Raw genomic sequence first — 27190 nt, forward strand, 5'->3', positions numbered from 1 at the left:
TGAGCACAAAGTGTTGGCAGTTTAAAATACTGTCACTATATTAGCATGCTTACCGAGGAGAGCCACCCAAACCCTTGCTCTAGAGTAAACTGCTGCATTGGCCACTGTGGTTTTATTTCTTTTATTAAAAACCCATACTTGTTACATTTTCAAGTGTAAATACTGAAAAATAGCCTATGGCAAAATGAAAAGGCACAGGATTAAAATCAGCTTCATTGTTTCCATGGATACATGTTTGCTGTTTGGCAAAGAGTATTTTATACACTTTCTACAAGAAGAAGCATCATTTTAAATACATCTCTGAAGGGAGGGACCGTGTTCTTTTAACCATGACACCAGAATTTGTGCTCCTAAAAAATGTGATCTCTTTACTTCACTTTAAGGTCCTGTCTCAGTTGTTCTTTGGAGCAGAGGAACTTGAGTGCAGCAGGAGAGTGCAGCTTTGCATTACGATAGCAGCTGACAGGCGTCTTAACATAGAGCTCACTTTGTACACAGTAAGACAAATAGCAGTCTCTTACAGCAAAGCAGGGATCAAGTATACAGACAGCATGGGAGTTCAAGCTAGCTCTAACCTGGATTTAGGAAGAATGCACCAGAAACTGGCTCAGAACACTGGGAAATAGTTCAGCGAAGCATTTCAAGCTAGTTTGCTGTGTCTCAGAAGGGGTGGTTGTAAGAGAGACTAGAATTATTGTTCCTTTCTGAAAAATAGATGTACAGTTGGTTGTTGGTTTTGCTTTTATCTAAGAAGTAGTCTTTGTAACCCTGATGCAGTATCTTAATAACAGTCAGGATGTCATTGAAACAGTCATTCCTGTTCTGGAGCATGCCGTGGCTTCCAGCACAGCCCATCAGTCATTGGGATACCTGTGTGCTTCCCAGTGGGACTGTAAGAGCTCGAGGGCTGTAGTTTCCTGGATTCTCACTACAGTAGCTGCACCATGAGCCTTGGCTGTGACTGAAGGGGAGAACATCAGGCACGTCTCTTGTTTGTGTCACAGAGTACGTGTCATTCTCACCAGTGGTTTTGGTTACCAGACTCTGCATTTCTCTGCAGGATGCATGGCTGTGCCTTTCTTACAGTGGAACACCTCTGAGAATGCTTCAAAGTTCTGCAAAGACCCCATCACCCTACACAAAGAGAAGGAATTTATTTGCATGGATACAGGGCATGGAGATTGTTGCTTTGAAAACAGAAAACCATGTTGGAATCCAAGTCTCAGAAGACAGGATAATTTATGCAATAAAAGTACAGCTGATAGGAATAACGAAATGCTGGAACAGAGCATTCTGGTCCATTCTCTACAGACTGGCAACTTCACCAGGCCAAGCAAAGGAATGTGCTCTCCAGCACTGTCCTACAAGCTATGGGAGAAGCTCTTAAAGTTAGTCCAGATTGATTTGTTAGAGTAGAGCTCATAGCAGTGAGCCTCTCTCTCCTCCTGTGCCATACTGGCACAATGGGTTGAACCAAGTAAGTTATCAGTTAGTAAATCAGTTAGTAAAACGCACCTGTATTTCAGAGGGCTGTGAACATCTGTCTTTATGGACTGGCTAGCATATTCTGGTCTGTAGGAACCACACCAAACCTAGACAAGGAGGATTAAACATTAGTGGGTCAGTATTAAAGAGAATTCAGCTTGGGGACCTGCTTACTGGTTTTCCAAGTTTTTCCTAAATTTCTTACAGTATAGTTGGAATATGTTGTACTGAGAAAGCAGAATAATGATTATAATGATTAACTAATTACTTTTTGTTTTATCAAGTTCTTGGATTAAGATCTGATGCTTTAGGGTAGACATATTAGCCCTTGATTTCACTTATGTTTCCCCAGATGAGCTGGAGGTTCAGAGTCTGAAGCACACCACCAAGTGTGTTGGCCCACTATCAAATATCTAACCTACTGTATCACATCTGTTACTCTAAGAGTTTCTCATCCAGGCCATCTTTTTCATGTCTCTCTTGAGGACCTTTTGATGAGTGCAAAAATGAGCCATTGTCCAAGTGGAGCTTGGGACTGATCTTCTCTCTAACCTCTAAGATAACCTAATTCATACTTTCATGAGGCATGTAGTGGCTGCACCCAAGTGTTCTTACCTGGGCAAAGTTGAGGAAGAAGAGCTGTTTGTGGGACAGATTCAGTCCTGGCAACTTTGGCTCCTTCCCTTCCCGTTCCAGCCATTTTAAGTAGGCCTAGAAATGATTACAGATGCAATTCAGACAGCAGAGTGGCCTATTCAGGCATGGTGGGTATTCTGAATGTTATTTGGGGGTGAGAGATTTCAGTCACAATGTATATGAACCCAACACATCTGCTCTTCTGTATTTTCATAGTTTTTATCTTTCTAATACAAACAGTGCAGCTAATTTTATGACAAAGCTGTCACAGAAGTACTCTGTTGACTGTTCTGGCAAAACCCATGTAACACAGAGAGAATTCACATTCAGCTTCTCAAGTACAGTAATCTCTGAACTGAGCTGTTATGAAATGGGAAAAAATAGCAGACTCTTGCATGAAAGTGTTGTTTTAGAGTAGCAGTTGACCAGATGACCTTCACCATGAGGAGCTCTGTGTGTTCTTTACAGAGCCACCTGGAGATATACCCTGCATTTCTTCAGGAAGATGGCACTTGCTGCTTTAGAGAGAGGCATGCCACTGGTGATACATGCACGGTCATTCATGCTGAGGAGCCTGAACACCCATGACTGCAGCCTGAAGTAAAATCATCACCTTCCACTGACTTATCCTATAGGAATTTGTGTCTGGAAATAAAGCGTTAAGCTCTATGGTGATGATTTTTCTCTCTTCAGGTAGCTGCTCATAAAATAGCAGATAATAACCTTGCACAATGTTAAATCCATTACCGGTATTGTTACAAATTAATTGGCCAATTTTCTTTTTTTAGGTCTGTTGACATAATGGAGACAAATTAATGTGTCCTCACGCTGGCTGATTTCAAACGTTCTAGTACCTGATCCTCTTCGTTGCTGACAGTCTCAAAGCACACAAACAGCAAAGGTAGAGCTGAGGGTGAAAATACATTTACATTGGAGGATTCTGTGCAGGCAGCTCCTGTCATCCTACAGCACCCTGCCATGTTTGCACAGCTTTGCAAGTTTATTTGAGAGAAACAAACTTGGGGAAAACAGTTGCTCTGCTTCCCCATATCACCAGACTGTGTTGCCAAGAGATCAGTGCTCTGTTGCCATGTAAGAAGCTCTTTGAAGGTGTAGCTGTCATTTTCAGAATCAAGGGCTTTAGAAAGGTGAGGGTGTTTTACCTTCTCCCAAGCTAATCCTGTGCCTGTTGGTGAGTGTTACTCTTGATTAGCTGACACAGAAGTGTGCAGCATCAAGCACTGTGGTAGCTCAAAGTACAGCCAGGAGAATGAGGTGGTCTTCTCCTGGGTGCAAGAATGCAGCAATCCTACACTGTGACTGGGATGTAAGCTGCTAGATCCATAATTGAGGTTTTAAGGTTTTGAATATGGTAATAACATTGTCAATGTTCTATTGACAGAATAATGCTATTGCTGAATCCCAGGGGTAAAGTTACCCCACAGTATATTTGGAGGTTACCTTATAAGCCTGTCGGACTCCTCCATTATCTGCTATATTTTCCCCTAATGTGCTTATTCCACTGACCTGTAAAAGAATAATCATTCATTTAGTCTGTACTCAGTAGTATTAGCAATGCTTGGAACCACGAGCTGAGCACAGTCATACATCAAAGACAGTCATGTCTGGAACAAAAGGAAGGACTTTGGGCTAGGGCAAAGAAAGGAGAGAATGGAAGTAAAAACTTAATAGGGTAAAAGCTGTAGATTAGAACAGAGAGAAAATATAGGAACATAACAGGAATGGGCTTCTGGGCAGAACATACACTAGCAGGATGGCAAAATACAGTAGCAAACACCAGATTTCCTCACCCTTGTCAAAATCCCCCGTAGGGTCTGGCAGCAAAAGCACACATGGGCCCAGCTCACCATTAACCCGCTGCACACAGATACTCTGGTTTCTAGGCTACACCAGTATCCCCAGTTTACATTCATTATGGTATCAAACCCAGTGGTGTGGCATTGCTTGGTTTCACTTACATTTTGGCCCCCTGCGAGCTCCCATGTGTAGTTCCCGTACTGATAAACCATGCAACGAGACTGCTCCTTGAAATGCATAGCTGAGAAATTGCTCCACCAGTCAAACATATTCCCATCTTTATCAAAATTCCTGCCTACATGAAAATCCAAGACAAAAGGATTTTTGAGTGTGATCCTGTGTGCAACCACAGCACTGTGTAACCCGTTTCTTACAGTGTAATGAGGACAGCCGAAGGAATACTATTTTCCCAGTTATCTTCTCACCATTGTCATCAAACCCGTGGGTAATTTCATGGCCAATGACCATCCCGATCCCACCGAAGTTCAGGGCTTGTGGCTGGCGTTTGCTGAAGAAGGGGGGCTGCAGAATCCCAGCAGGAAAAACTGCACAGAGGGGAGGAGAGAGGGAGATGCTGTAAGGCACTGTTAGTTCTGGGTACTTTGCAGACAGATTGCTTGGTTTAAAGATCAGTAAGGAACATAAAATATAAAGTGATTAGGAACAACATCATGCCTCCTCATGCGAAATTGTTTCTCTCTTGATAAGTGGAAAATGACAAGTTAATGAAGGTTTAATTTAGCACATCTGCAATTACAGTATCTCCTTGTTTGAGAACCAAGCATCATTTACATTTCGACTTTAGCCTAATTTGGGCCATAATGTATGCTGCAGTAAGTCAAGAACAGCATGTTCAGTAACTGTCTGTTAGAGATAGGGACAGTTTGTATTATAGAGCCATTTTATAGGGGAACTAATGGATGTTTTATTGCTTTATTTTCGTTAAAGAAAGGCTGGCAATCACATGCTGATTACCAGCAACACTCGGTGATAATCCTGCAGACCACCAAGTGCTCTTGGAAGCCAGTCTGGGGTGGGAGCAGTGGGAGGTCTGTTCTTCAGTCTACTGGCAAAAACCTTATATAGAATCAGTGGGATTTAGTGTTCATCCCACCTATGTAAGATGAAAAGCACATAGGCTTCTAAAGGATTTAGGATTGAAAGCAATTAATTCTAGTAAGATACTTTGTAAGAAGTGAGATACTGAAATTATATAGCAATTATTTCATTTAGAGACAAAATCGTTTTGGACTATATAGAAAGTTTAATCCATACAATTTCAGGGAGAAATATGTAAGACAGTAGTAAGACAGAGGCAGGAAACCAAAAGCAGTGTGGAAAATTATCTCTCTCAAACTTGAGACAGGACTTAACTGACATCTACACTATTGTGGGTAGCTGTGCTTGAATTTTTGGCTTATACATTCATCTTCAAGTTGCTTAAAGCAGTTACTTCCATATTACTTAAAAGGCAAAATTGTAGAGGAACCAGGCTTCTTTAAGAGCCAACTTCCCTGCCTGCAAAGCTGGGTCACAGCTGATTACCATTACCATAAAACAGAGCCTGAGCTTACCTACAGGGTGATGCACATTCACAGGTTGAGGACTGGTCACAGCTTTTACTGTACCTGCAGTATGGAGGTAAGTGGAAGCCGCACAAATGGAAAATGGCTCTTTCTGATGAGGTTGGAGTGCTAAAGCTTTGGATGTTGCTGCTTTTAGCAATTACCTAAGTTTTCCCTTGTGACTGTTGGTTGGGTTGTTTTCCATTTCTGGCTTTTGCCCTATGAGCAGGACGCTGTTGGTGTCTGGCCTAAAAAAGGCATGTATTTTTCTCTGTATGGTATTTGGCAGTACTTGGATAGTAGCTCTTCCTGCAGCCTAGGAATGTGAATAAGCACTACTTTCTAGGAGTTACTTGGTTTCTCTCCCTTTTGGGGTGTTCAGAAGTCACCCAAGACTCTACAGCATTTGCAGGCTTAACCTGAGTATTCTGGCCATGTGCATAGCTCAGGGAGCATGGGCAGCCAGGCATATTTGCTGTGTCTTAAGTCTGTAGATCTCCTCTGCTAAGAACAGGGAAGGTCAGCCTAGCAGCTCTGCAAAAGCTCCCAGCTCTGACATTCTACAAGCAGAGGCAGGTTTCTTGAGCCTGGTATGCCTCTTATTGATATAACTTCAGTACCATCTGTACAGATGGCAAACTGAAGAGCTGCCCATATGTTTATCAGGAATATGGAAACATGAGTACAGACAGCCCAGCATACACTGTGAGCATTCTCTAGTCTCTGAAGCTGGCACTCATATAGTAGCAGTTATTGTCTCAGGCTCTCAAACCTAAAGCTGTTCCAATTACAGTCTATAAACTATGTCTGCCCAGCAGGGAGCTGAATATTCATCAACAAAGTGATTGCCTGAAATGAACAGCCTGTCCACCTTGCCCAGAATTCCTGCACAGACACAGGCAGGTTTGCCTCTGGATAACAGACTGATGAATCGGTTTCACAGAGCCGTTTGCAGCTGCTGTGAACCTACCGATCTGATTCCGGTTGGGGGAATAGAATGCATTGACCACTGCAGCTCCAATTATCCATCTGAAAACAAACATTGCACCAAAGTTAGTCCTGATTTAGACATCATTTTTATTGAATTGTTATTGATAAAAAATGCAGACTGCATAAATGGGAAGAACTGAGGTAGGAAGAAAGGTGCCATTGAACACAGCTTAAAGAAATACTAACACAGGAAGTAACTGGTGTCTCATTTATGGGCACTTTTTACCCAAAACAATGCCAAGCTAAAGTTAGAAATGCTTTTTCTCTTGAATGTTGAACAGCCACATTGGGGCAGACTGTGGTACCAGCTCATCTTAATGCTAACTGAGCTTGAGAAGAAACCCACAGTTTACATTCAAAAGACAGTTGGCATTTAGAGGACACTGAGCAGCAGAAGGCAGTTACTCAGTAAGTTAAGGCCAAATTGCTTTCTTGAAAAATTAGATATCTGATTGTGATTATTCTGTTTTAAATGTCTGTATTTGGAGTCCAATATTTCATAGATAATGAGTGTTAACTTTGAGAAGTAATTGTTGAGTAGGCTGCTTCTGGAAACTTCCTGCGATACTTTGATAACTTTTTAGTCTTTATATTTTTCTTTCTCCTCCCCTTTTCTTCTACCTCTGACATACAGTGCTGTCATGAACCATTCAGAACAGTCTGAAGCCATAAACTCATGACAAGTATTCAGCAGCCTCAGCTTGTGATATTCTTCCCACATCTCTTGTCCTTACAGTATCTTGTGATGCCCCAGGTGCCAGTGTTTTGCCATAACTACTTATGGGCTGCTGTGGGATGGAATGAAATTTCCCGCTTAAGAAACACAGCGCATGTCTGCATCTTCCAGTTCTTGACAAGTTGGTTATTCTGAACTAACAGACTAGAGGGGACTGCTCATCTCAGCCTGGGAACAGGAGTAAGTGGTAGAGGTGCCGGTGTGGCACTAACCTGTGTGTAACACATGCGTAAAGAAGGAGTAGGGATCTGTTCCTGAGGTTTTTCAGAGCAGTTTTTCTCCGAAGGCCAGTCTGCTGTGAAAGCAGACTGGCCTTCAGTTCAGACCATGCTCTTGGTCCATAAGCTTCTCCTTGGCATGCTTGACATGAAATGCTTGCAGCTGGCCAGGTTGCTTCTAACAACTCACCCCCACCCTCCCCAGAAGGCTCTGAATAGGAGCAATGGCTAGTATTCTTAACTGCAATGATTAGCTGATGATATCAGACATAGTAGTTAGGTACTCCAGCGTAATTAAACAGTGATCTGGAGTGATAAGTGGTTTTACATCTCCTTGGGGAAACCCTTCAAGCTGCTGGTGAGAGATTACTAGTAAGATGTGGTTCATTACATGGAAAAAGTGCCAAGTATTTCATGTATCATCAAACTACCAGGCAAAAAAGGCCTAATTCATGAATCCATGAAAGGGTTCCCACAAATGTGCTTTAAACCATGCCTTGAATGAGCAGGGGTGCTGGGAATTCTGGCTGAAGGGCTACCATCTGTCTGCAGACAGGCTGTAAAAGGCAGAAGTGATCAATAACAGTCTGTGGATTAAGGACATCAGTGCTGTACAAGAATTCTTGCTATATAGAGCACCATGACTGATTCTTCCAGAAATGAGGGAGCAGAAAATGCTGGGTTTTAGCTGACTGGTCAGAAGACTCCCTTGGTGAATGATTCCCCAGTAACTTCCTGGAGGTTTCTCAGTGTCTGCATTGTGTGCTTGCATTCTGACTTAAACCACTTCACAGGAAGAAGGACAGAAGAAACGAACAGGCTTTGCAACAATGAATTTGACTGATGCTTCTCTCTGGGGAGTCTTTGTTTACTTGCTTATTAATAACTGTGATATTGTAGGCTTTGTAAAGGGGTGTTTGACATACTTTTGCCTCAAGACATTCTCGGACATAAGCGTTCTCTGCTGTCCACAGTGTAGGACTTACCCCTCGTCACCCTTACCTTGGAAGTCAGTTGTGGCTGTAACTTACATGTCCTGGTCAACTCTCTCACGAAGTTTCCTCAAGCTCTTTTGGGCTCCAGCTCTCAGGTTTTCCAGAATGTTTTCAAAGTAGCTGTGTTCACTGAAGTTTAACTGAAGAAACAGACACCAAGTGTGTTTATGAGTAAGCTGAGGGGACAGAGGGATTCCTCATACCACAGAGTCCATCTCCTACACAATGTTTTGATTACAAGGTATCACTTACTAGTTAGCTTTTTGCATGCATTTATTTGTTAGCATGTTCAACACAATCAATTCTGTGTGCTGTCCAGTCACTTGGAAATCACACTTGCACAGGTTTAGGTATTCCAAGTGGCAAGAAAAATAAGTGTAGGCTGTTACACATGGAGGCATGCGCAGCGTTCTTACGTTGGCATATTCCTGATCCAGTTTTTCATTCTGATCTTCCAAAATATAATCTGGGTAGCCAATTTGTTCTTTAATTGCCATTGCCTAGAAGAAAAGAGTTTAATGTTTCCTCTGAATTGTTTGCGAGAAACTGGCAGCAAATATTTAAAGACCTTGTTCAAACGCTTCCCATTGCCTACTGAGACTTAATGTGGTTTGCAAGACTCATTAAAAGGAAGGAAATATGTATGTGAGCTAACAAAGGAGTAAAAAGAAAAGGATAATGTAACAGGATAATGGAGAACAGGATAGTGAACACCTAAGTCTCTTCCTGTGATTTGTAGAGGAACTGGGAATAGCGATGCTACAAAATTCCAAAGATTACATATTCATGATGGAATACTGAAGTTCCTTGTTCTCTCTGACCTTCTCACGAGCTTTCTCTTTAGATGCCTCATCCATCCACTGTAACTCGTCTAAAGTCTCGATGAACACTTCACGAATCTTGTCTATTAAGTCTCGGACCTAAAGAGAGGCAGTAAGAAACTAATCATTTCCATGCTGCTTTTCCCAGGCAGAGCTAAGGAGGGCTGAAAAGCTTCCTACTGACAGATGATGTCCCCATATTCTGTGCAGTAAAACATGGGACTCAGCATTTAAAAGAGCATCATAAATGCGCCCTTGTGCCTTCTGACTCTTGGCTGATTGACATCTTTAACAGACAAAACAGGTTGGGAGATCAGGTGGAGGGGAATGGGCACTGCAGACATTGTGGTTGTACAGTAGTATGAAGGGTAAACTACATACCATCCTCTTGCTCTCACCAGCAAATGTCTCCCTGACATACATTGCTCCCACTGCGTTCTCCATGTTGTTGTTGACATAACTCACACACTCCCTCCAGCGGGCTTCTTCCAGTGTTGTCCCGTAAAGTGCCTGTCATACAAAGCCCCGCAGGATTAGTTCTGCCTGTGCGTTTCTTCCCTAAGTCATTGCCTAAAGAGGAGGCTAACCTAAGACAAGGGTTTCCATTGTTGTGACTGCTGTTCTTGGATTTCCTTGGGGATGATATGACATAAAGATGTCATTGTGTTGACAAGGACTTGATCTGGGGACTCTCTTCTAGAACTATGCTCTATTATCTCTTTAGGAAGAGAGGAAATACCTTCCTGTAGCTGGCCCGAGCATCCTTAAAACGCCGGCTCAAGCTGCTGACCCGATCAATCACCAGTCGCCAAATGAGGTAGTTCTGGATGGTGCTGTATGGGAAAGCAAAACTGAGCTTAATCCCCTGGGAAGAGCAACACTAGTGCAGGCAGGCAGAGGAGGATTTTAACTCTGAAGGGAGATAAGAAAGCAAATGATTGCTGCCAGTCATCACTTTCATAGCATCTGCAGGTGACTGTTCTTATCTAACCCGCTGTAGAGGCCTCCAGACTGAGGACTGGACTACCATGTCTGTTAGGGATTAATTTCTTTCTAGAGAGCAAGAGCTATAGGCCTGTGATGTATCTTTTTTTCTTCCCGTTTACACTTTTCTGAGCAGGGGGACACCCAGTGCTACACATACTTTGGTACCCAAGGACCTTTGAAGACATTACCCATGTTTCACAGAGAAGTGGTGTCATTTTTCTCAGAGGCTCCGAGTGGGCCCGATCATGTACATTCCCATGATACTTCCATGAATTTTGTCTTGGATATTCTCCAGTTTCTTTACCTTGCCGAGTACTTGGAGATAATTGCTTTCAGCTCTTGCAGGTAGGGCATGCCATATACAACAACCTCTTCTTCTTGGTCCACCTGAACACTTACTGAAGACATGACACCTTGGATGAAGAAGGTCCAGTTAAATTCCTAGGCAGACAGAAAGACATGTGCTAATACCAGATGTTTCAGTGCCTTAGTAGCTGTCTGGACTTTCTACAGTCTATGGGATTCAATGTAGTTGTAGTGGTGTTCAGTAGAAAATTGATTTGTAAGAGACTCTGAGTACAAGATTAAGAATGGGAATGATTTTATACCTCTTTGTTGCATCACTGATTAATTCACAAAGCCATTTCCAATGGGCATGGCAGTAAGAGGAGGCTGCAAGTATCAGGGTGCTCTTTCAACACTTACGTTCAGTGCAAACTTCTCCTGTAGTTCTTTTAAGGTCATTTTGTTGTACAGCAGGGTTACATCATGCCTTTCTTCTGCTGGGGTAGTTGCCTGAAGACATTCACAAGGTTATTACTAGAATCAGCTGGCACAAGGGACAGTGGCTGAAATCACACGCATGCAGGTGCACATACACACACTCAGATAACATGCAAATAAACCAGATTGTCCTTCTCGCTCCTTGCTCCCTCCCCAGGATCCAGAGAAGGTCTTGGTTTCTGTACTCACATTTGCAATCTCTGTTTCGAGCTCCATAACTTTTGCCATTTCCTCTTGGACAAAGGAATCATCTTTAGACATATTCTTGTCTTCCCGGATCATCTTGGCAATGGTGATCATGAACTGCAGATAAGCTTCTCTCACCTGCACACAAGAAACAGAGCATGTGTGTAGCATTGTGAAGAAAAAGTTTGCTGTCTGTCATCTCTCATTGAGCATCCATTCTTCTTGTTCCTTTAGCTTTAAGGTGTGCTGTGAAAGAGTTGGGCCCAGGGTCACAGCCTTTGCACTTGCCTCCAGTGCAACTGTCCCCACTCCAGTTTTCCTGTTTCCCCCAGAACCACCACTGTTACAGATACTACTGCAATACCTAAGACCTTAGTTCATCCTGGAATACCTTAGAGTGCAATCTGCAGTCTCAAAATACAGAGTGAAAGCAACACTTTCTGCTTCCCTGTGCAATCCAACTCTGGCATTCTGAGTTAAAATTACTACTTGAGCAAAAAGAAAGCTCTGTGCTTTGAGTTACACTGTGGGAACAGTGATCCCTACTAGCCAAATACCAGGGTAAACATGGAGGGTTTTAAGTTCTCTGAAAGTAATACCATAAATCTTCTAAACTGTTTTTATTGTCTGAAAGAAAGCTCTGTCTCAGATGGTTCCCAGTGATACCTTTGCTTTATTTCTAGTAGGAGGGTATAGCTGTAATTTATGCCTCAGAATGGACCTTGAAAAAATACTTGGCTGCTGAGGGAGTACTGATCTCTGATACAGGAAAGCTTAATACTACCTATTCTTGCATCCTGCTCCTCCTCCATAGACCTTGGAAACCAGACAAATACAGGAACTGTTGCGAAATGGAGTCTGGGCATTTCCATGATGAGGATGGTTTGTGTTTTGAGGCTGAATGCTGAGCCTTAATCAGGCCAGGTTCCCAGAGGCCTCAGCAGGAGCTCTGCCAAAAGATGCTGGCCTAAGCGCAGGGGGGGTTTGGGTCATCAGAGTTTGGCTCATTGTCTGTGGGAAGTGAGCTGTTAAATACCAAACAGAAAGGGGTTGTGTCTCTTCCTTATTCATTAAGGTTAAAACCACAGCCTCTGCCCTTCGTCTTTATAGCTTCAAATTAAAATTGTATTGAGCAGTACTGGTTTTCTTTTGCTAATGTTTGTTACCTGATTTTCTACCTCCTACAAGTCAATCTAAGTCTGACTTCCATGTGATGATGCACAAATGTCCCTCTTTCTTCTGTATCTGGCACTATAAAGGTGAAACTTGCAGAACAGAACCCCAGTTCCAGCAGCTATCTGCAGCTCCCAACACAACTGCATGGAGTTTGTTTTGTATTTTCATGTAATCTGGGAGAGAAAGGAGGGTAAATGGCAGCAGGTTCTTACTGGCTGAGGACCTGTTCCATTCATACAGCTTCATGTAAAAACACTGTCCTTAAACTTTTTTCCCCCTAAATGAACACCAAAAAAAAAAAATCTGAATATTTTGGTGTTCCACCCAATGTATTTTGGGGTATTATGTTCAAACATGATCCAGTATGACAATAGTTCTCCTATGTCTATAATCCATCTTTCCAGCAGTTTATAAAAAATAGTAGCCAGAAGCAGTGGCTTTAGAAGAAGATATAAGTGAATCCAAGATAACCTGCACTGAAAATATGAATCTATCCTTCAAAATTAGAGACTCTTTTAAGCTCAAAACAGTGATGAATTTATTTTCCCAAACCCTCCTCATCTGTATGAAGTGGCCAGGTCTGGGCAGTTTGATACTTGCAGTTGTCAGTCCTTTAGGAAACTCTCCAATTTTGGTGTAATTGGGAAAAGCTGTAGCAATGAGCATCACAGTCTGGTTCTGACTGTCACATGTTGTAATGATTCACGTATTTGAGGTTTCCAACACACAGGGGTAAGTAATAAAGTTGTATTAGTAGCACACTGTAAATAAATTAGAAGGAATACTTACTCTTTGATAGTTGCCCCCATTGAAGTAGTAATCCCTGGATGGCATTCCTAAACTTGGCTGGTCAATCTGAAGGAAATGGTACATTTCTGTAGTTAGTGAGGAACAGGAATTGGTGTTGTCCAAAAGCATCCTTGAAAGGCAACACAACATGCTTCCTGTGCCATCCTTTCAGTGTTGGAATGACACTAGTACACTCTAACCAAAGACCTTTAGGAACTGGGGGGAGATAGAAAGTGCAGCTTTTGTCTCTGGACTTTAGATAAGGGCAGGATGGATGCTTGCTGTGGGTCATTAACCAAATCTTTCAGTAACCTTTGGGATCTAAAAATAAATTAAAGCAGCTTAGAAAAGAAGTTGTTTGACTTGAGGGCTGGAATTCCTGCATGAGCTACATGGACGGGCTCTGACGAATTATCTGCATACTATAAAAACGCGGTTTCCTGCTGTATATTAAACCTCACTTTGCAGGACACAGGAATTTACAGCCCTTAAATGCTGTAAATCAGCAAAGGTCCATTGATTATTTTATTTCTTTGACTGCAACAAAAATTATGCTTCCATCAAATGTTTCCCAACAGAACTGCCACTGGGGTTCTGAACTGGTGCACAGACTTTGCCAGTATTGTGCACACCCCCTGACTAAGGGAAGCTGATCTCTATGCAGTTTCAATAGCCATCCATTATGATTCTGGCATATAAATAATTCCCTGAAATGTTTTCCTTACATAAATGATGTGTCTGCTGGAATCCCGGTCATCATTCCACACAAACATGTCAATGAGGACACGTTTGTTAAATCTGGAGTTCATTATGGAGAGTTTTTCTTCCATGCTCCAGTTTGCCTCTGGGAGATAAAAGGGAAGATATACATCATTTATCAATATGTATGAGGACTGAATCAGTTGTGTAGTTTCAAGCTTATTGCTGAAACTGTTTAGAACCAGAGTGGACATAATGTGGGAATACTTGTACAGGACACTGCTAAATATGTATGATACCCTGATTTTTATTAATGAAGGAAAAGGTAAAATGAGGATCTAATTCAATGACAATAGTCTCCCAATTCTGACTTAACACTCCTGCACTCTAAGGCACAGCATTACCTTTGGTCTTATTCCAGTCTGCAGAAGCCACTGGCCAATCTCCAACCATCCTTAAGGCCTCTAGCAAAGGCAATGAATCTCTTTGCTCTATAAGACCTGAGAGTGGAAAACCAGACATTATATTGCTTCCATGGGGGTTGAGGAGGAATGAATTAACACAGGTAACAGGCCTGACAGTTTAAATCTGAAACTGGGCTTGTCATAGCAGAAAATAAGAGGTATAGTTAAATCATCCTACATTGGTCTTCAGAAGATTAATCAGGTACTTATGTTGACTTCAGTGCTGATTTTGACTGAATTAGTTTGGAAAGGAGGAAATGGGACACGTTTTTGCATTCAGAAGGGAAGGCTTTCTATTAATACGAGAGGTAGATAATAAATATCTGTCCTTTCTACACCCCAGAATGTGTCTTTTAAGCCTTAATGATGTACCAAGGCATCTTCACCTGAAGATTAGCTTTCCAGGCAAAGCCATGCAGATTAGATGGATACTGACTGGCCTTTTGCTTAAGAGTACATTGGTACTTTTGTACATCTAGTATTGAACAAGAGAATTAATGGAATAAGAAGAGACTCACTCTCATTCATGCATGATTTGTAAAGTATTTTTGCTTTCTGAAATGCCTCTCTGTCCTCTTGATCTGAAGTCTCCAGCACACCTGGGGAAAGAACCAGGGAGAGTTCTGCTTTGGAGAGCTTTGATCTTGTCACAGAAATCACAGAGTTCAGGGCTATGATAAGTACCTGTTATTGTAGGCTTCAATCACTGTGCAACTAGAGTGCTCTTTAAAGAGGCTATTAATGGAGAAAGTGTCAGGAAGGTCATGCTACAGCTTGTTGTGCTCCTTTTGAAGTTACTACCACAGCACCTATGGCTGATTTTTAGTGGGAGCAGGATGTTCCCACAAAATGGCTGTAGTAAGAGATGTGGAGATTAAAGGACTAGAGAAAAAACTCCCAATCAACACAACACTTCCATGGAAGTTTATTTCTCTGTGAAATGTGCAGTAAGTAACGTGTGAAGCCAACCACAAGTGCACAGCCAAGCAGAGAGGAGCCCCATTCCTACCTTTGAGGACGATCTCCAGCTCATCTCTCAGGATGTCAAAGATGCTGTATCTGGAGCTGGTCTCTGGGATGACGTGCCGGTTCAGCCAGCCCCCGCAGGCATACTGGTAGAAATCCTTGCACGGGTCAGCTGTTGGGTCCATATTCTGGATTATTCTAGCAGCTGGGTATCAGAATTGGAGAGATGAATTCCAGAGGCTGCCCAGTAATCTCTGGGACTACCAAAGGCTGTCAAGAAGCTGCTTGGCAAGAAGGCACCTTGCTTATGCTACTTATAGAGGATAACCTCGTGTACTGTGATTCAAAGGATCCTATTTTCTCATGCAATGCAAGGAAGCCTCTGACAGACACTTGCAGTGCAACTGTACTGGTTTGCAGAGGGAGCCTCTGAATGGCAGGCCAGTTCTCCCCTAGGGCCCTAGCTTAGGTACCCACCAATGAAGGCAGTGATGGGAACATCTGTGCTGGAGTCTTTGCTGTCTTGAGGTGTACAAGCAGATGCCAAAAATAAGCAGGGGAGTAGCCCCATGTGTAGAATGCGTTCTCTGTGAGGGAAAGTTCTCAATAATCATTCATAATAACGATCATTACCTGCTGTAACACATCCAGGGGTGGTACATACACTGCCTGAATTGGTGCCATAGTGAGTGCCTGCAGGAAGAGGAATAAGGAAGCAGGTGAATTAGTTGTTTTGGAAAGAAAAAGCTACCAATGTCACTTGCAAGCAGGCCAACCTCAGTGACAGCCCTGTTTAGTTTTAGAGCAAGCGAGTGCATGTTAGTGCCAGTAAATGGTACCAACTGACAGCTGTGAAGACATCTCTATCTGCAGATTTATGAGGAATTTATTGGAAGCAGTATTACAACAGTCCTGACAGTGAGCCTGAACTCTCCTGGAAGGAGAATACCTACTAATGGTCTCCACAGTCTTCCTGACACATACTGAGTGTATCAGATCCCTTTCTAGACAATCTATTGAGATGCTTTAAGCATCCAAGCTCTTTCATGACGTTCAGAGTTTTGCTGTGGACTTGCACAGAAGCCTTTGCACATGAACATGTAATTTTTCATGCTGAGTACTGAAGTGAATGTGCTTGTGGTGCTAGTCAGGCCACCTGTGTGCTGCTCACTATGGCTCTGGGGTGGGGGTAACCAAGCACCCAGCCTCATGAGTGGCCTTTGCCCCAGGTGCAAACTAATTAATTTTGCTGGTTTAATTTCTCTTTGTGAGTCTGGACTAGCTCAGTAGCTCCTGGCATTAGACATCTACTTGGTTCCACACTGGAAAAGGAAAACCTGATACCCTTCCTTTGCAACAGGATTAGCTGTGGTTTTAAACTTCTGTTTGACCCTTATGCTAGGATGCTTGCAGAAAAGAGCTACTAAAACCCCCTTCCAATTAAAGTGGTTTACGTGACAGCAAACAAGATTACAGTAATTCAGAGAGAAATAAAGCAGTGGGGAGGAGAAGAGGGTTTTGAAGTTCATCAGTGGAAGCAAGATAAAAATCCCCCACTGTGATTGGGAATGTACCGTTCAGGGTTCAGCTGCGAGCTGTCGTGCTGTGTGGGAGCAGATCTGCATTAGAATAACTGCATGCCTTATTACAGTTCAGTGTCTGGCAAACTGAACATGGGATGAGCAAAGCATGGGTAACAATTGGTTAGCTTCTTTAATGTAACCTGACAATGTCTCACTTCAGTCTCTGGGACCCAACTGCTTTCAACAAGATTCTGACTCCCCACGTTCACAGAGCCCTTGTGATTGTGGAAATGTAACTGAGCTGTGTAACAGGGAAGTCAAATCTGTTCTGAAACCTTGGTTGCACACTTGGGGCTCTGAAACTGTGCCACAACCCCAGAAATGGCTGGGGAGGGGCTCTCAGCTACTTCTGAAAGGGGCTCCTTTGTCTTTCTATCAACTCTCTCTTACGCCTCAGCAGCACTCCTGACAAAGAACCAAGCCAACCTGACTGTATGACAGATGACCAACACTGCCCTGTTCTACTTCACAGTGTGTTCATTGGGTCTCTGCTCACTTGACTGATGTGCTGCCTGCTGCACCTCTGGAACTCCAAACCACTGGAAACAAACATAAACCACACCTGAAGCCTGAGCCGGGCAACTCCGCACTTCATTGTCTCAAACTACTTTGCTAAAGACAACTGCCCAAGTTTCAGTACAAATACCTCTATTTCTCTATATACTTGTTTTTCCTCCCTACTTAAATACTGTTGACAGGTTGAGCTATGACATAAAGACTCCTGCTTTGATAGCCATGGCCAAAGACTGCTGCAGTAGAGGTGTGGGAGGGACCACTTGAGTTAATGTTCTTCAAAGCCTGAAAGCTGAAACAAAACAAATGTCTAAATCCTGGGGATGTAATGGGAAATTACTGAACATAGAGTTGTGAGTGGGATCGTAAGTGGGACATGGCCTCATGTTTGACAGTAATATAAGGCATGAAGCTGGTGATTTGTAGGAGAAGAAGATTGGCACAGATTGTTCGGCTCTGAATCCCATGTTCCCCCTGCTGCGGAGAAAGTGAAGACCTCAGTGGAAAGGTTTGCAGGGAATCAATTCTTGTCTCTTCTCCCATCAAACCGCGCCTCCCACTTGGCTTCTCCCACAGCCAAGTTCATCCAGATCCTTACAGGCTTGTTTTCCTCTTTTAAAATTAATCACTCCATTTCCCCTCCTCTTCCTCCTGAGACACCTTCTCTCTGTAGACCTCTTAAACAGTCAGAGAGGGATGCAAAGAAACAGAAACGGACCAGGAGTATTTAATCACTGGAGCTACTTTGTGCAATACTCAGTTCCTTCCTGGCTCTTGAAATTCAGGAGCTCTGCAGCATTACCCTTGCATTTGCTTCATTAAGGAGGTCACACTCTTGCTCTGTCAATAGTCTTGTAGGTAGAAAAGAATCGTTGAGCGCTCTGCAGGCTGAAGAATAACTTCTGAGCTCTGCAGAGCACCAGCCGCCCTTCACCAGTTCATCTCTTGCATGGCCAGTTTTTAAAACACAAGTTGCTTTTCACAGCATTTCTGAAGTTCCTTTTTAGACAACAAAAGCAAAGCAAATCATTCGGTACAAGCACAATTTGTGTTTAGTGTTTTCCCACTGCGTTTTGAGGGCCACAGATGGCTGGGGATGGCACACATTGAAACAATTAGATCCATAGTGCCATCAGGCAGTTGAGTGTGAGCTTTACCTTTCAGCACCTTCTCTGTTTATTGTACAGATCTCATCTGCACAAGTGCTGTCGGCACTGCAGACTGCTTCTGTTGCTATTCTAGCACTGAATTGTTTGCCACAAATAATGTCACTGCCAAATTTAGCTGCTCTTCCTCTGAGAGGGCTGTACCAGATGTCAGTGTCTTCAAACCTTTGGGGATGCAGACACAAGCAAACCTCCAACACTTGTGCATCTTGCTTCTGAGAAACCCTACAAACTTGGAAGCCAGAAAGTGAATAAAATACTGGTTAAATTAACATGACTTTGAGCAGTCAGGACCAGCAGTGAGGTGAGGGTGGCAGTTGTGTGTAACTAAGTTGTCTGGAGAAGCCACTGACAATGATGCGATGCTCTTTGGCCTCAACCTTTCCAAGGAGTGATGAAACCTGGACATTGGTAAATATTTGTAGAAGAGAGCTGGGAGCTGTGGAAAGGCTGCAGAGATGTACGTGTGGGTGTGATGGAAAGATTGAGAGCATGGTGTGTTCAGTGTCAAAACCAAATGACTTCAGTTCTGTCTGCTTCCCTTTCCATGCTCACTCAAATATTACTCTGATATTCTTACAGTATTTTCCTTGAGCTTATTTAGATGAGGTTTTATGGGTATGGAAACTTCTCTAGATGTCAAAAAATCCCCAAACTGCTTCTAGAACTATGTAACTGTACTGCTGTGAGAGCTTCAGTGTGTTTGCTGGCTAGGTACATAGATGAACATCCCAGTCAGTATTTACGTGTATTACAGATGCTAACTGCTATAAATAATTGAGCTATGCACACCCAAACATAAGCGGGCAGAAGCTGCCTCTAGGTCAGTGCTGCAAACACTCCTTGAAGGCAAGAGAGAAGAGCCTGAGGGACTGCCTGCTGTACAGGACGAGCAGCACATGAGCTCTGCAATCACCGTGCACTCACATTGTGCACAGGGATGTCTGAATCTAGGAAACATTGCCCATAGTTTAACTGCTGATAGGAGCCTGCAAAACACTTGGGATTTTGGAACTGCTTTCTGAGAGATAAGCCTTCCAGCAAAGAAATGTAACAGCACTTGCTTCATGTGCACAAATGATTCACGTGGATTGGGATGAGACACCAACATTTGGGCAGATGTTACTGGTACCTGAACTCTGGTTTGCCTGCACTCAAGCAACAAAGATGTAGAGCAGATTTCTCACCTCCTTTAGGCATGCATGCAACAAAATTTTGCATAGCTCAATATTTTGATGCAGAAACTCCTACCTTAGGACACAGCCCTGAACAATTCTTTCCTCCCATCTCCTGAACTAACAGAATAAACTTTCTGATGAGTATTATCAGTGCCAAATGCTCTGAGATTTCATTTAACACTGAAACAAGTGCTGGTAACGCTGAATTGCTGGTACCAAAAGGAGTGAGCGTAAAAAGGCTTTTCCTGTGAATATTACTCAGCATTGTGCAGTGTTTTACTTACGAGTGCTGAGGAAAGCAGTTCACTGCAGGCAGGGGATGCAGTGGCAAGGTAAGGAGAAAACAATGCCTCACTTCAGTTTTGCTATTCGTACTTGATTTTATTCCCTAGTGTTTTAGCAAAGCTCTGAATGCAAGAGGCAGTGATGGGAATGAGGAACATGAGGCAGCTGTTGCTACCAGTGCTGCTTCACAGGGGTTTTAAATAGGACTTTGCATTTGATGTGCTAGTGGGAAAACTTAGTTTTGAGAGTAACCACGCTCTGCTGCTGGCGTACTCAGGCACAGCACCTTCATGTGCATCATTGTCAGGTTCCTGGCAAGGCTTTTACATCAAAGTCCCTGAAATCTCTCATAGGGATCAAGCTGCCTGATGTGATAGTGAAGTAGTCTCCCTTCCTCGGCAGCACACCATTGTAATAAACAGTCTCCCTTTTAATCTGCTAAGCATGTGGAGCTTTACAACTCCTGGCAGTAACAAACCTTGACTCAGACTTCTATGAGATAAGGAAATGTCAGCACACAGACACACACCTTCCTTCTGAAACAGTACAAGAACTGTTGTCAAAACAACGCAGAACCCAATCAAATGCATAAAATGAATTAAGCATATAGAATGTTAGTCACATATCTTAAAAAGGAAAGAAAACCCAAGCTAGCCCTCTCCATGCCTGAGCCTGGCACAAGGCAGAGGCAGCCGCGTCCCTCACAGGGGTAACCTCGCTGTCTCCCTGTACTTTGCATGTAGCTCTGCAAAAACTCTTTATTACTGCGGAGGGAAGAGGGGAATTCTTTATTCCCAGGTTCCTTACCTCTGCTGCTGGCATAGAGGATCACCAGGGCGACCACTGCACAGGTCATGAGGAGCAGCAAGACGGCCAGACCGATGGATACGAAGCTCCATGATTTCTTTCCAGATTTCGTTGATTTTTCCACAATATCCATTTGACTTTCTGATTTCCCCATTATTGTAACTCTAAATGGAGGAGGGAATAGTGAGAAAGCATTAACAGCACAGCTAAATCAATATAAGGATGAATGCATGGCAAATCAGAGAGGGGAAAAAGCAGCAGAATCAAAGCGAAGATAAAGGAAACTTCCAAATTATTACACGTATTTGTCCATCTGATTGTCCACAGCTTTGCCAACCTCATTCTCCATCTCCTGTGCCTGCCAGGCTGCCAGCACTCGGGGTGTGCTGCTGGGGGGCTGTTCGGGACTGCACTACCCCAGCCTCTCCATGCTGCAGTGTCATAACTTCAGGAGCCTGCTTTGGGAAGTGTGGAAAAGTCTCATGACCAGGTTGGGCAACTCCTTTCTCCCAAACAGGGAAGGAGGGGGAAAAGCTGCCTCCTTCCACTCCCCGCTTGGAAAAGTCTTTTGCTGTTTCGAAGAATCTTCCTCCTTCTCCAGTGGCTGTAAGCAGGTCTGGGGGGCTCTGTCAGCAGCACAGTCCAAGCAGAGCTCCTGCCAGTTGCGAGTGTCTCTGAGCTGGGTCTGCTCCGCCTCTGGCACGGATGCAGGGTTTGGCGAGTAGAACGCGCCTAGAGCCCGTGTCTGCAGGAGCCGCTGACCCCCGGTGCCTCAGGGCCATGCTCCAAGCCCCGCGCTCTGCCGTGTGCAGCTCCCGGCCCCAGGGCAGCGCCGCGGCGGGCGGAGGGAGCGCAGCGCAGCCGGGTCCGGCCACGGCGCTCCGGCAGCTCCGCGGCGGCTTCTGCCGGCTCTCCTGCAGCCCCCGGGGCTCCGCCGCCAGCTCCTTTGGCGGCTGCTCTCGGGGCGCCAGGAGGTGCAAACCCACCGGGGCCCTCCGGCTGCGGCAGCGCTGGCGGCGCTCGGTGCCGTGCGTGGGAACAGCTCCTGGTGTGAAGCGCACCGATTTATAGGTCGGTGCAGGCTACGGAACAGGATTCTTTTAAGCTCCTGCTTGGAAATCTGTCTGGTAGCAGCTGGGAAGGGAGTGAAAGAAGGCAGGATAGGCATGTGATTTCCCTTGGGGGTTATTCTTTTCCAGAACTGACTTTGGAAGGAGGGAGAAGCCGGTTTGTTTGGGTTCTTTTCCCCTCGCAGGCTGCTTTATGGAGCTCGTGTAAGTCGCAGCCAAAGTTCACACTATATAAATTCTCAGGCTGGTACCTCTCATGACCTGAGCGCTTCCCCAGCGCTCCAAGTTCTGTGCATGCTCAGGAGGAAGTGCTGAGGGCAAAGAAAGGATTGCTCTATGGCAGCCCTGTTTACTGGGAACGTGCACACAGAGTTTTCCAAGAATGGGCATGCAGGCCTGTTGTGTGAATGGGGTAGGAAACAACGAGTGCCAGTTTCTTCTGCTGGAGTATCAAGTCTCCTCTTCTAGTCTGTGTTCTGCTTCAAAGGCCCTGTGAGGATTTGCCTCCTTTCTCCAAGTCATGTCGTCCTGGGCTCTGTCAAGTGTGAAGGCAGCTGTTCCCATCCCACCATCTGAAGAAGAGCGTAAGAACGCAAAGAGCTGGAAAAAATGCGTGCAGATCCTGGTGTCCATCTGTGAAAAGCAGCTACAGAGCAAAGGATGCTCTTAAGGATAACGTTATGGTTTTAGTGATGAGTTGAGTGATCTCTTGTTTGTGTTTGCAAGAAGCCAGCAAAAGATTAGTTTCCTACGTACGTCCATGTTCCTTACTGCAGAAGAGTGTTGGTGTTACAATGTGGCTCTGAGGACTTAGTTCAGGTCCATAATACTGCAATAGACAATCACTGCGCAGGATTAAATGCAGTTATTCTTGTAACATGGCTGTAAGATCCTGCAGGGTGTTACTGTGTCCATTTCAACAAGTGATCTGAATGTGGCCCAAAGCGGCTCAGTTGAGGCCGATCCAAGCATCAGGCTGGAAAGTCAGTAGTGAGAAGCAGTTTGTATTTCCTTTACTCTTGCAGCTTAGCTCTGAAATAACCTGCTCAGTAGCAAAGTCCTTCCATTGCCCATTTTCAGGCAGGTTTCAGTGGCTGTAAAGGACATGTCTGCAGACTCATTAATTTTGATAGTCTTGAGCAGCTCTGTGTGCTCACTGAAATAGAGTGATCTGTCATTCTGACACCTCCCACCAGTGCAGTGAGGTCCCTGTTGCCTTCATTGCTTCTAAGGGGAAGGACCTATTTTAGTTCTGGCAAAGGAGATTTGATGATGCAAAGTGGAAATGTTTTTTTTTTCCTTGTTATTCCTTTTCCCTAAGTCCCCTATTTGACAAAGTTATTCATAAACTGCTTTCTTTCCGCAGTGTATTGCAACCAGAAAGTGCTAAAAGAAGTTCACTTCCTTTATACCTCAATGGGGAAACTGAGGCACAGGGAAGTGTTGTGACTTATCAGAGTTACAGTGGCAATAGCTGACTGCAGAAACCTTCCTGTCCCACTCTTTCATCTGCTGGCCTAGGTCACCACCCATTAGACCCTTATTTTACACGTTAGCTTAAAAAGTGTAATCTGTCCTTACAATGATGTAAAGGTGAACACTGATCTGGGGATTTCTTCTTCCAGAAACTGAGACTCAGTAGGTTTCAGCTGTTGGAAAACAGGCCTTTTGCACAAAGCAACGTAGACAAAACCCATATGAAGCAGTGAGGTGTTTGCTGTTTGCATTGGGCTGCTTTGAAAGGATTTTTCCCATTTTGCTTGCTCTGTACCTAAAGGAAGTTGTGTTCCTGCCATTTGGAGTTGTGGAGTTTGCAGTGGCAGGGTTACAGCTCTGGAAAAGCCCCAGATGGTTGATGTGTACACTGGACGCTGGAGGGGTGGGACCTGAGCAGCCACTCCCGATGGCTGCTTCCTCTGGATGCTTTTACTGTGCACCTATGACTGTTTACTGGAGAGGTGCTTCCACAGGCGTAAGGCATCCCAAACGACCCACAGATACCATGGTGCTGGTCAGAGGCAGGGAGCTGCTCTGGAGCTGTTACACAATGCTCTTTTCATGGGAAGCAATTTAGGAGCTTTCCTATGTCCCTGGGAGAGTCTGGCTATACCTGGGACATGGCATGGGAAGAAGATGTATTCAAGGATACTAGCACCTTTCTCAGAAGTTTGGTTGCTGTGTCTTAGTTGCTTACAATGTCAAATTGACCTTCAATGCTTCATTTAGAAGGAACTGATTGTAAAGAGAAAAATGGTGAAGGGTTATACCTTTTTTTCCCCTGTGCAAACGTTTGCTTTACTCAGGTGGTTAAATGAGGTGATGTGTACCTCAAAACCCCAATGCTAGGACCATATGAGAATGTATTGTCTGATCTAGTTCCCTGCCATCCTGAGGCATTGCACAGTCTTTCCTCAGGGCTGACTGAACTTCTCCCAACAGCTTACTCAGGTTGCACTCAGTGTGTTGTGTTTCATGTTGATGGAAGCGGACGTGCTGGGTCAGCTGAACAGATGTTCTGGTGGTTGCTGCTCTCTGCATGCTCCAACAGAATCAGGGGCTGCATGAACAACCGGGTGGTTATTTCCCAGCCAGTGCTCTTGAGTTCTCCTGCAGGTATGAATCAGCTACATCAGATGTATAAGCAGCTCTTTTAGTGTCCAAAACCAATTGGAACCAAACAGGACATGGTGCTGACATCTTTAGCATTATGTGTCTTAAATATTGCTACCATGGAAACAACCATCTCTATCTGTTACACTTTGTGTCTCCTTATAAACTGGTCTGTACCAAGATGTGAGAGAAAACCACATACCTCTGGATGCCAGGGATTTGTACTTCCTGCCCATGCAGAAAGTCATGTATAAATCAAGAGCAACAGGAATTGCTCTGTGGAAAGGTATTTTCCTTCTCTCCAATACAAACAGCAAAAGCAGCTCATTTTGAAATGTCATCCATAGGTGAGGGAACACAGACAAGTAGTTACCAGTGAATCTCACACTTTTTTGTTCCAAGTGCCTGCCGTTTTTCTTTCCAATTTCTTTCTGAGCCCTTCCCTTTTTCAGTAGAGGGAAACCAGCAATATGGGTTATTGTATTAGGAGAGTTTTAGGGTGACACTGTAGTTCTAGTGGGGGCACAGTAAAGAATATAAATGAATGTGTTAATAGGCAAAGCACATCCTTATGCTACCTTGCACTGCAGCTCTGCATTTCACTTTGATTCTATTGCTTTGGCTTCTCCTGATGGGTAACAAGTATTCCCCACTCAGAACAGATGGGTTACAAGTGGAAATCTTCCTTTTTCTCTCTTTTGAACAGTTTTAGTCACCAGGTACAATCCAGCCTCTGCATCTGTCCCCATGTTGCAGCAGGAGTGCAGTGCCAAAGCCAAAATCACCTGCAGGTGAAAGAGCCTGCTTTTCTTCTTTAGTGCAGATTACAAATTGCCACCTCCTTGTATGTGTGAGGCAGAGATATGGAGAGCAGCTTCAAAACTCTTCCAAGAGGCTGCTTAAGTACTGTTGCTTACCTCTTTGTCTTTAGTGCATTACAGATAGTCAATCTCTGCTGAGACCTGGGTTTCAGTGTTCAGGTTACACAGATGCAAAGATGTGTTTCTTCTGTGCATATAGATTGATCTAAATAGGAAAACTCATCTGAACCAAGATTTATATGCATGTCTCAAAGTGCCAGATTTGCTATCAACATCACCAGTTCTGTTCAGTAACCAAACCAATATGTTCCAGTCTAAGCAGCTGCTTTCTCAAGAGTGAAAGGAGTATTGAAGAGATTGTGCTAGAAATGAGGCTGGTCTTGCACATTAAATACAGAAGACAATCTGAAGGTATAGGGTGACATTAAAAAAACCAAAGCACCAAACAGCCCCCAGTAAATCAGCACAGTGACTGACTCCAGGACAATGGCTGGATGTTCCCTTTGGATTTATTGTAGCAGGGATGCTGACTACTGAGGATAACTCACTATGCTCAAAAAGAATGGGTTTGTCTTTGAGAGCCAGTGGAAGGCTGTCATCTATCAACTAGCTTAAAAAAAAACAGAAATCACTACTCAAATACCTTCTTATAGCTGGTTGGCACCAGATGTGTGGAGTGTAAATAAGTCCTGGTAGATGCACATGTGAAACAGATCAGAATTGGGAAAACCCTGAAGTTCAGATGATGTTTCAGAACTCTTTACTCCCCCTCCCTTTGGAGACAATGATCTCTGAACATCAGAAGCAGGAAAAAGAATAGCAGACATGAGTGTATTCTGTATTGAAGGTGTGCAGTGATTGCTGCAGCAGCTCTGTAAATGCATGCACTCTGCACAGAGAAGCAGGTGAAAATGGAAAGTTCTCTTACCTCCGCCTTGTGGAGAACGTTTGCCAGCTGCAGGGGTCAGGAGCCTGGTGCAGTTCCTGGGTGGAATTCGCATGTTTACCTTGTCTGGCAGTCAGAACCAAACGCTAATGCCTGTTACCAGCACTGATGTCTGGAGCAGGCTCTCCCTGGTAAAGCTCTTGCTAAGAACTGTGCCTAAATCTGCCTCTCTCTTTCCCCTGCACACTCACTCTCCCACACAGGTGACTTAGAATGCCCAATGAATTTAATGCTCTGCTCAGACTTGTCAGGGAGAATTAATGCTTTCCACATACCTGAAATCAGCTGATTCTGTATCTAGGCTGGAGAGCAGATTGCGCAGCATCACGAGCAAGTCTGTCCTGAGGCGGTCAAGGTGATTTCCAGCTGGGGAGCATTTAGAAAGATCTCTGCTATTACAGTAATTAATTCTTAGGGTAGTTCTTATTTTATGGACACACTTCACTTCCTTCCCAGGAGATTGTGCAAGTATCTGTAGCAGGGAGACTCCTGTTGGAAGGCAGTGTCTCATTTTCCATACACTTAATTTCAGTGCAGTGATGATTACTGCAATTACATTTTTAACAACACAATGCTTTAAAATCCTATGTGCATGACTTAAAAGGTATGTTTTTGCATTGTTTTGCTGCCTGGGAAGATGAATTACAAACAAAATGAATTTAAGATATTTTACTTTATTTTCAGCTGTGAAGCACATTCACATTTCAGCTGTAATATCCATTAAATGTCCTGTTTATATCTTACAAATGATAGAAGATAGTTCCATTTCCCAAGAAAAGATATTCAGACCCGTTGACAGAAATTCGAGTATAAAAGCGTAGTCATAGTCAGTTAAACACCACGCATTTAATGGAACATGGAAGAGCAAACCATAAGCTTCTCTTCAACAAATCGTTA

The 27190-nt window shown here is 43.8% G+C and overlaps 1 protein-coding gene across 4 annotated transcripts; it reads right to left on the minus strand.

Moving 5' to 3' along the window:
- Positions 1 to 105: 105 nt before the first annotated feature.
- MMEL1 (membrane metalloendopeptidase like 1) lies at positions 106 to 26425 on the minus strand. Of its 4 annotated transcripts, none has more exons than XM_057417927.1 (23): positions 26276 to 26425; positions 20847 to 21010; positions 15948 to 16007; positions 15358 to 15519; positions 14867 to 14947; positions 14289 to 14384; positions 13911 to 14029; positions 13186 to 13251; positions 11224 to 11358; positions 10957 to 11046; positions 10556 to 10692; positions 10004 to 10097; positions 9646 to 9774; positions 9265 to 9363; positions 8860 to 8943; positions 8480 to 8583; positions 6475 to 6533; positions 4365 to 4484; positions 4101 to 4234; positions 3583 to 3648; positions 2101 to 2196; positions 1516 to 1592; positions 106 to 1134 (listed from the first exon to the last, which is right to left on the minus strand). In XM_057417927.1, the coding sequence occupies exons 2-23, from the start codon at positions 20998 to 21000 to the stop codon at positions 1035 to 1037; spliced, it is 2262 nt and encodes a 753-aa protein (XP_057273910.1). In that variant the 5' UTR covers positions 21001 to 21010; positions 26276 to 26425; the 3' UTR covers positions 106 to 1034. The 4 variants fall into 4 exon arrangements, with proteins under 4 accessions (XP_057273910.1, XP_057273901.1, XP_057273895.1 ...); XM_057417918.1 differs by lacking the exon at positions 26276 to 26425 and adding an exon at positions 21184 to 21440; XM_057417912.1 differs by lacking the exon at positions 26276 to 26425 and adding an exon at positions 21146 to 21439.
- Positions 26426 to 27190: the final 765 nt, after the last annotated feature.

The sequence above is a fragment of the Pezoporus wallicus genome, unplaced genomic scaffold (assembly GCF_028554395.1).
Source record: "Pezoporus wallicus isolate ANWC-B61680 ecotype Strahan unplaced genomic scaffold, APGP_CSIRO_Pwel_v1 contig_13766, whole genome shotgun sequence".
In the NCBI taxonomy this organism is placed as follows: Eukaryota; Metazoa; Chordata; class Aves; order Psittaciformes; family Psittacidae; genus Pezoporus; species Pezoporus wallicus.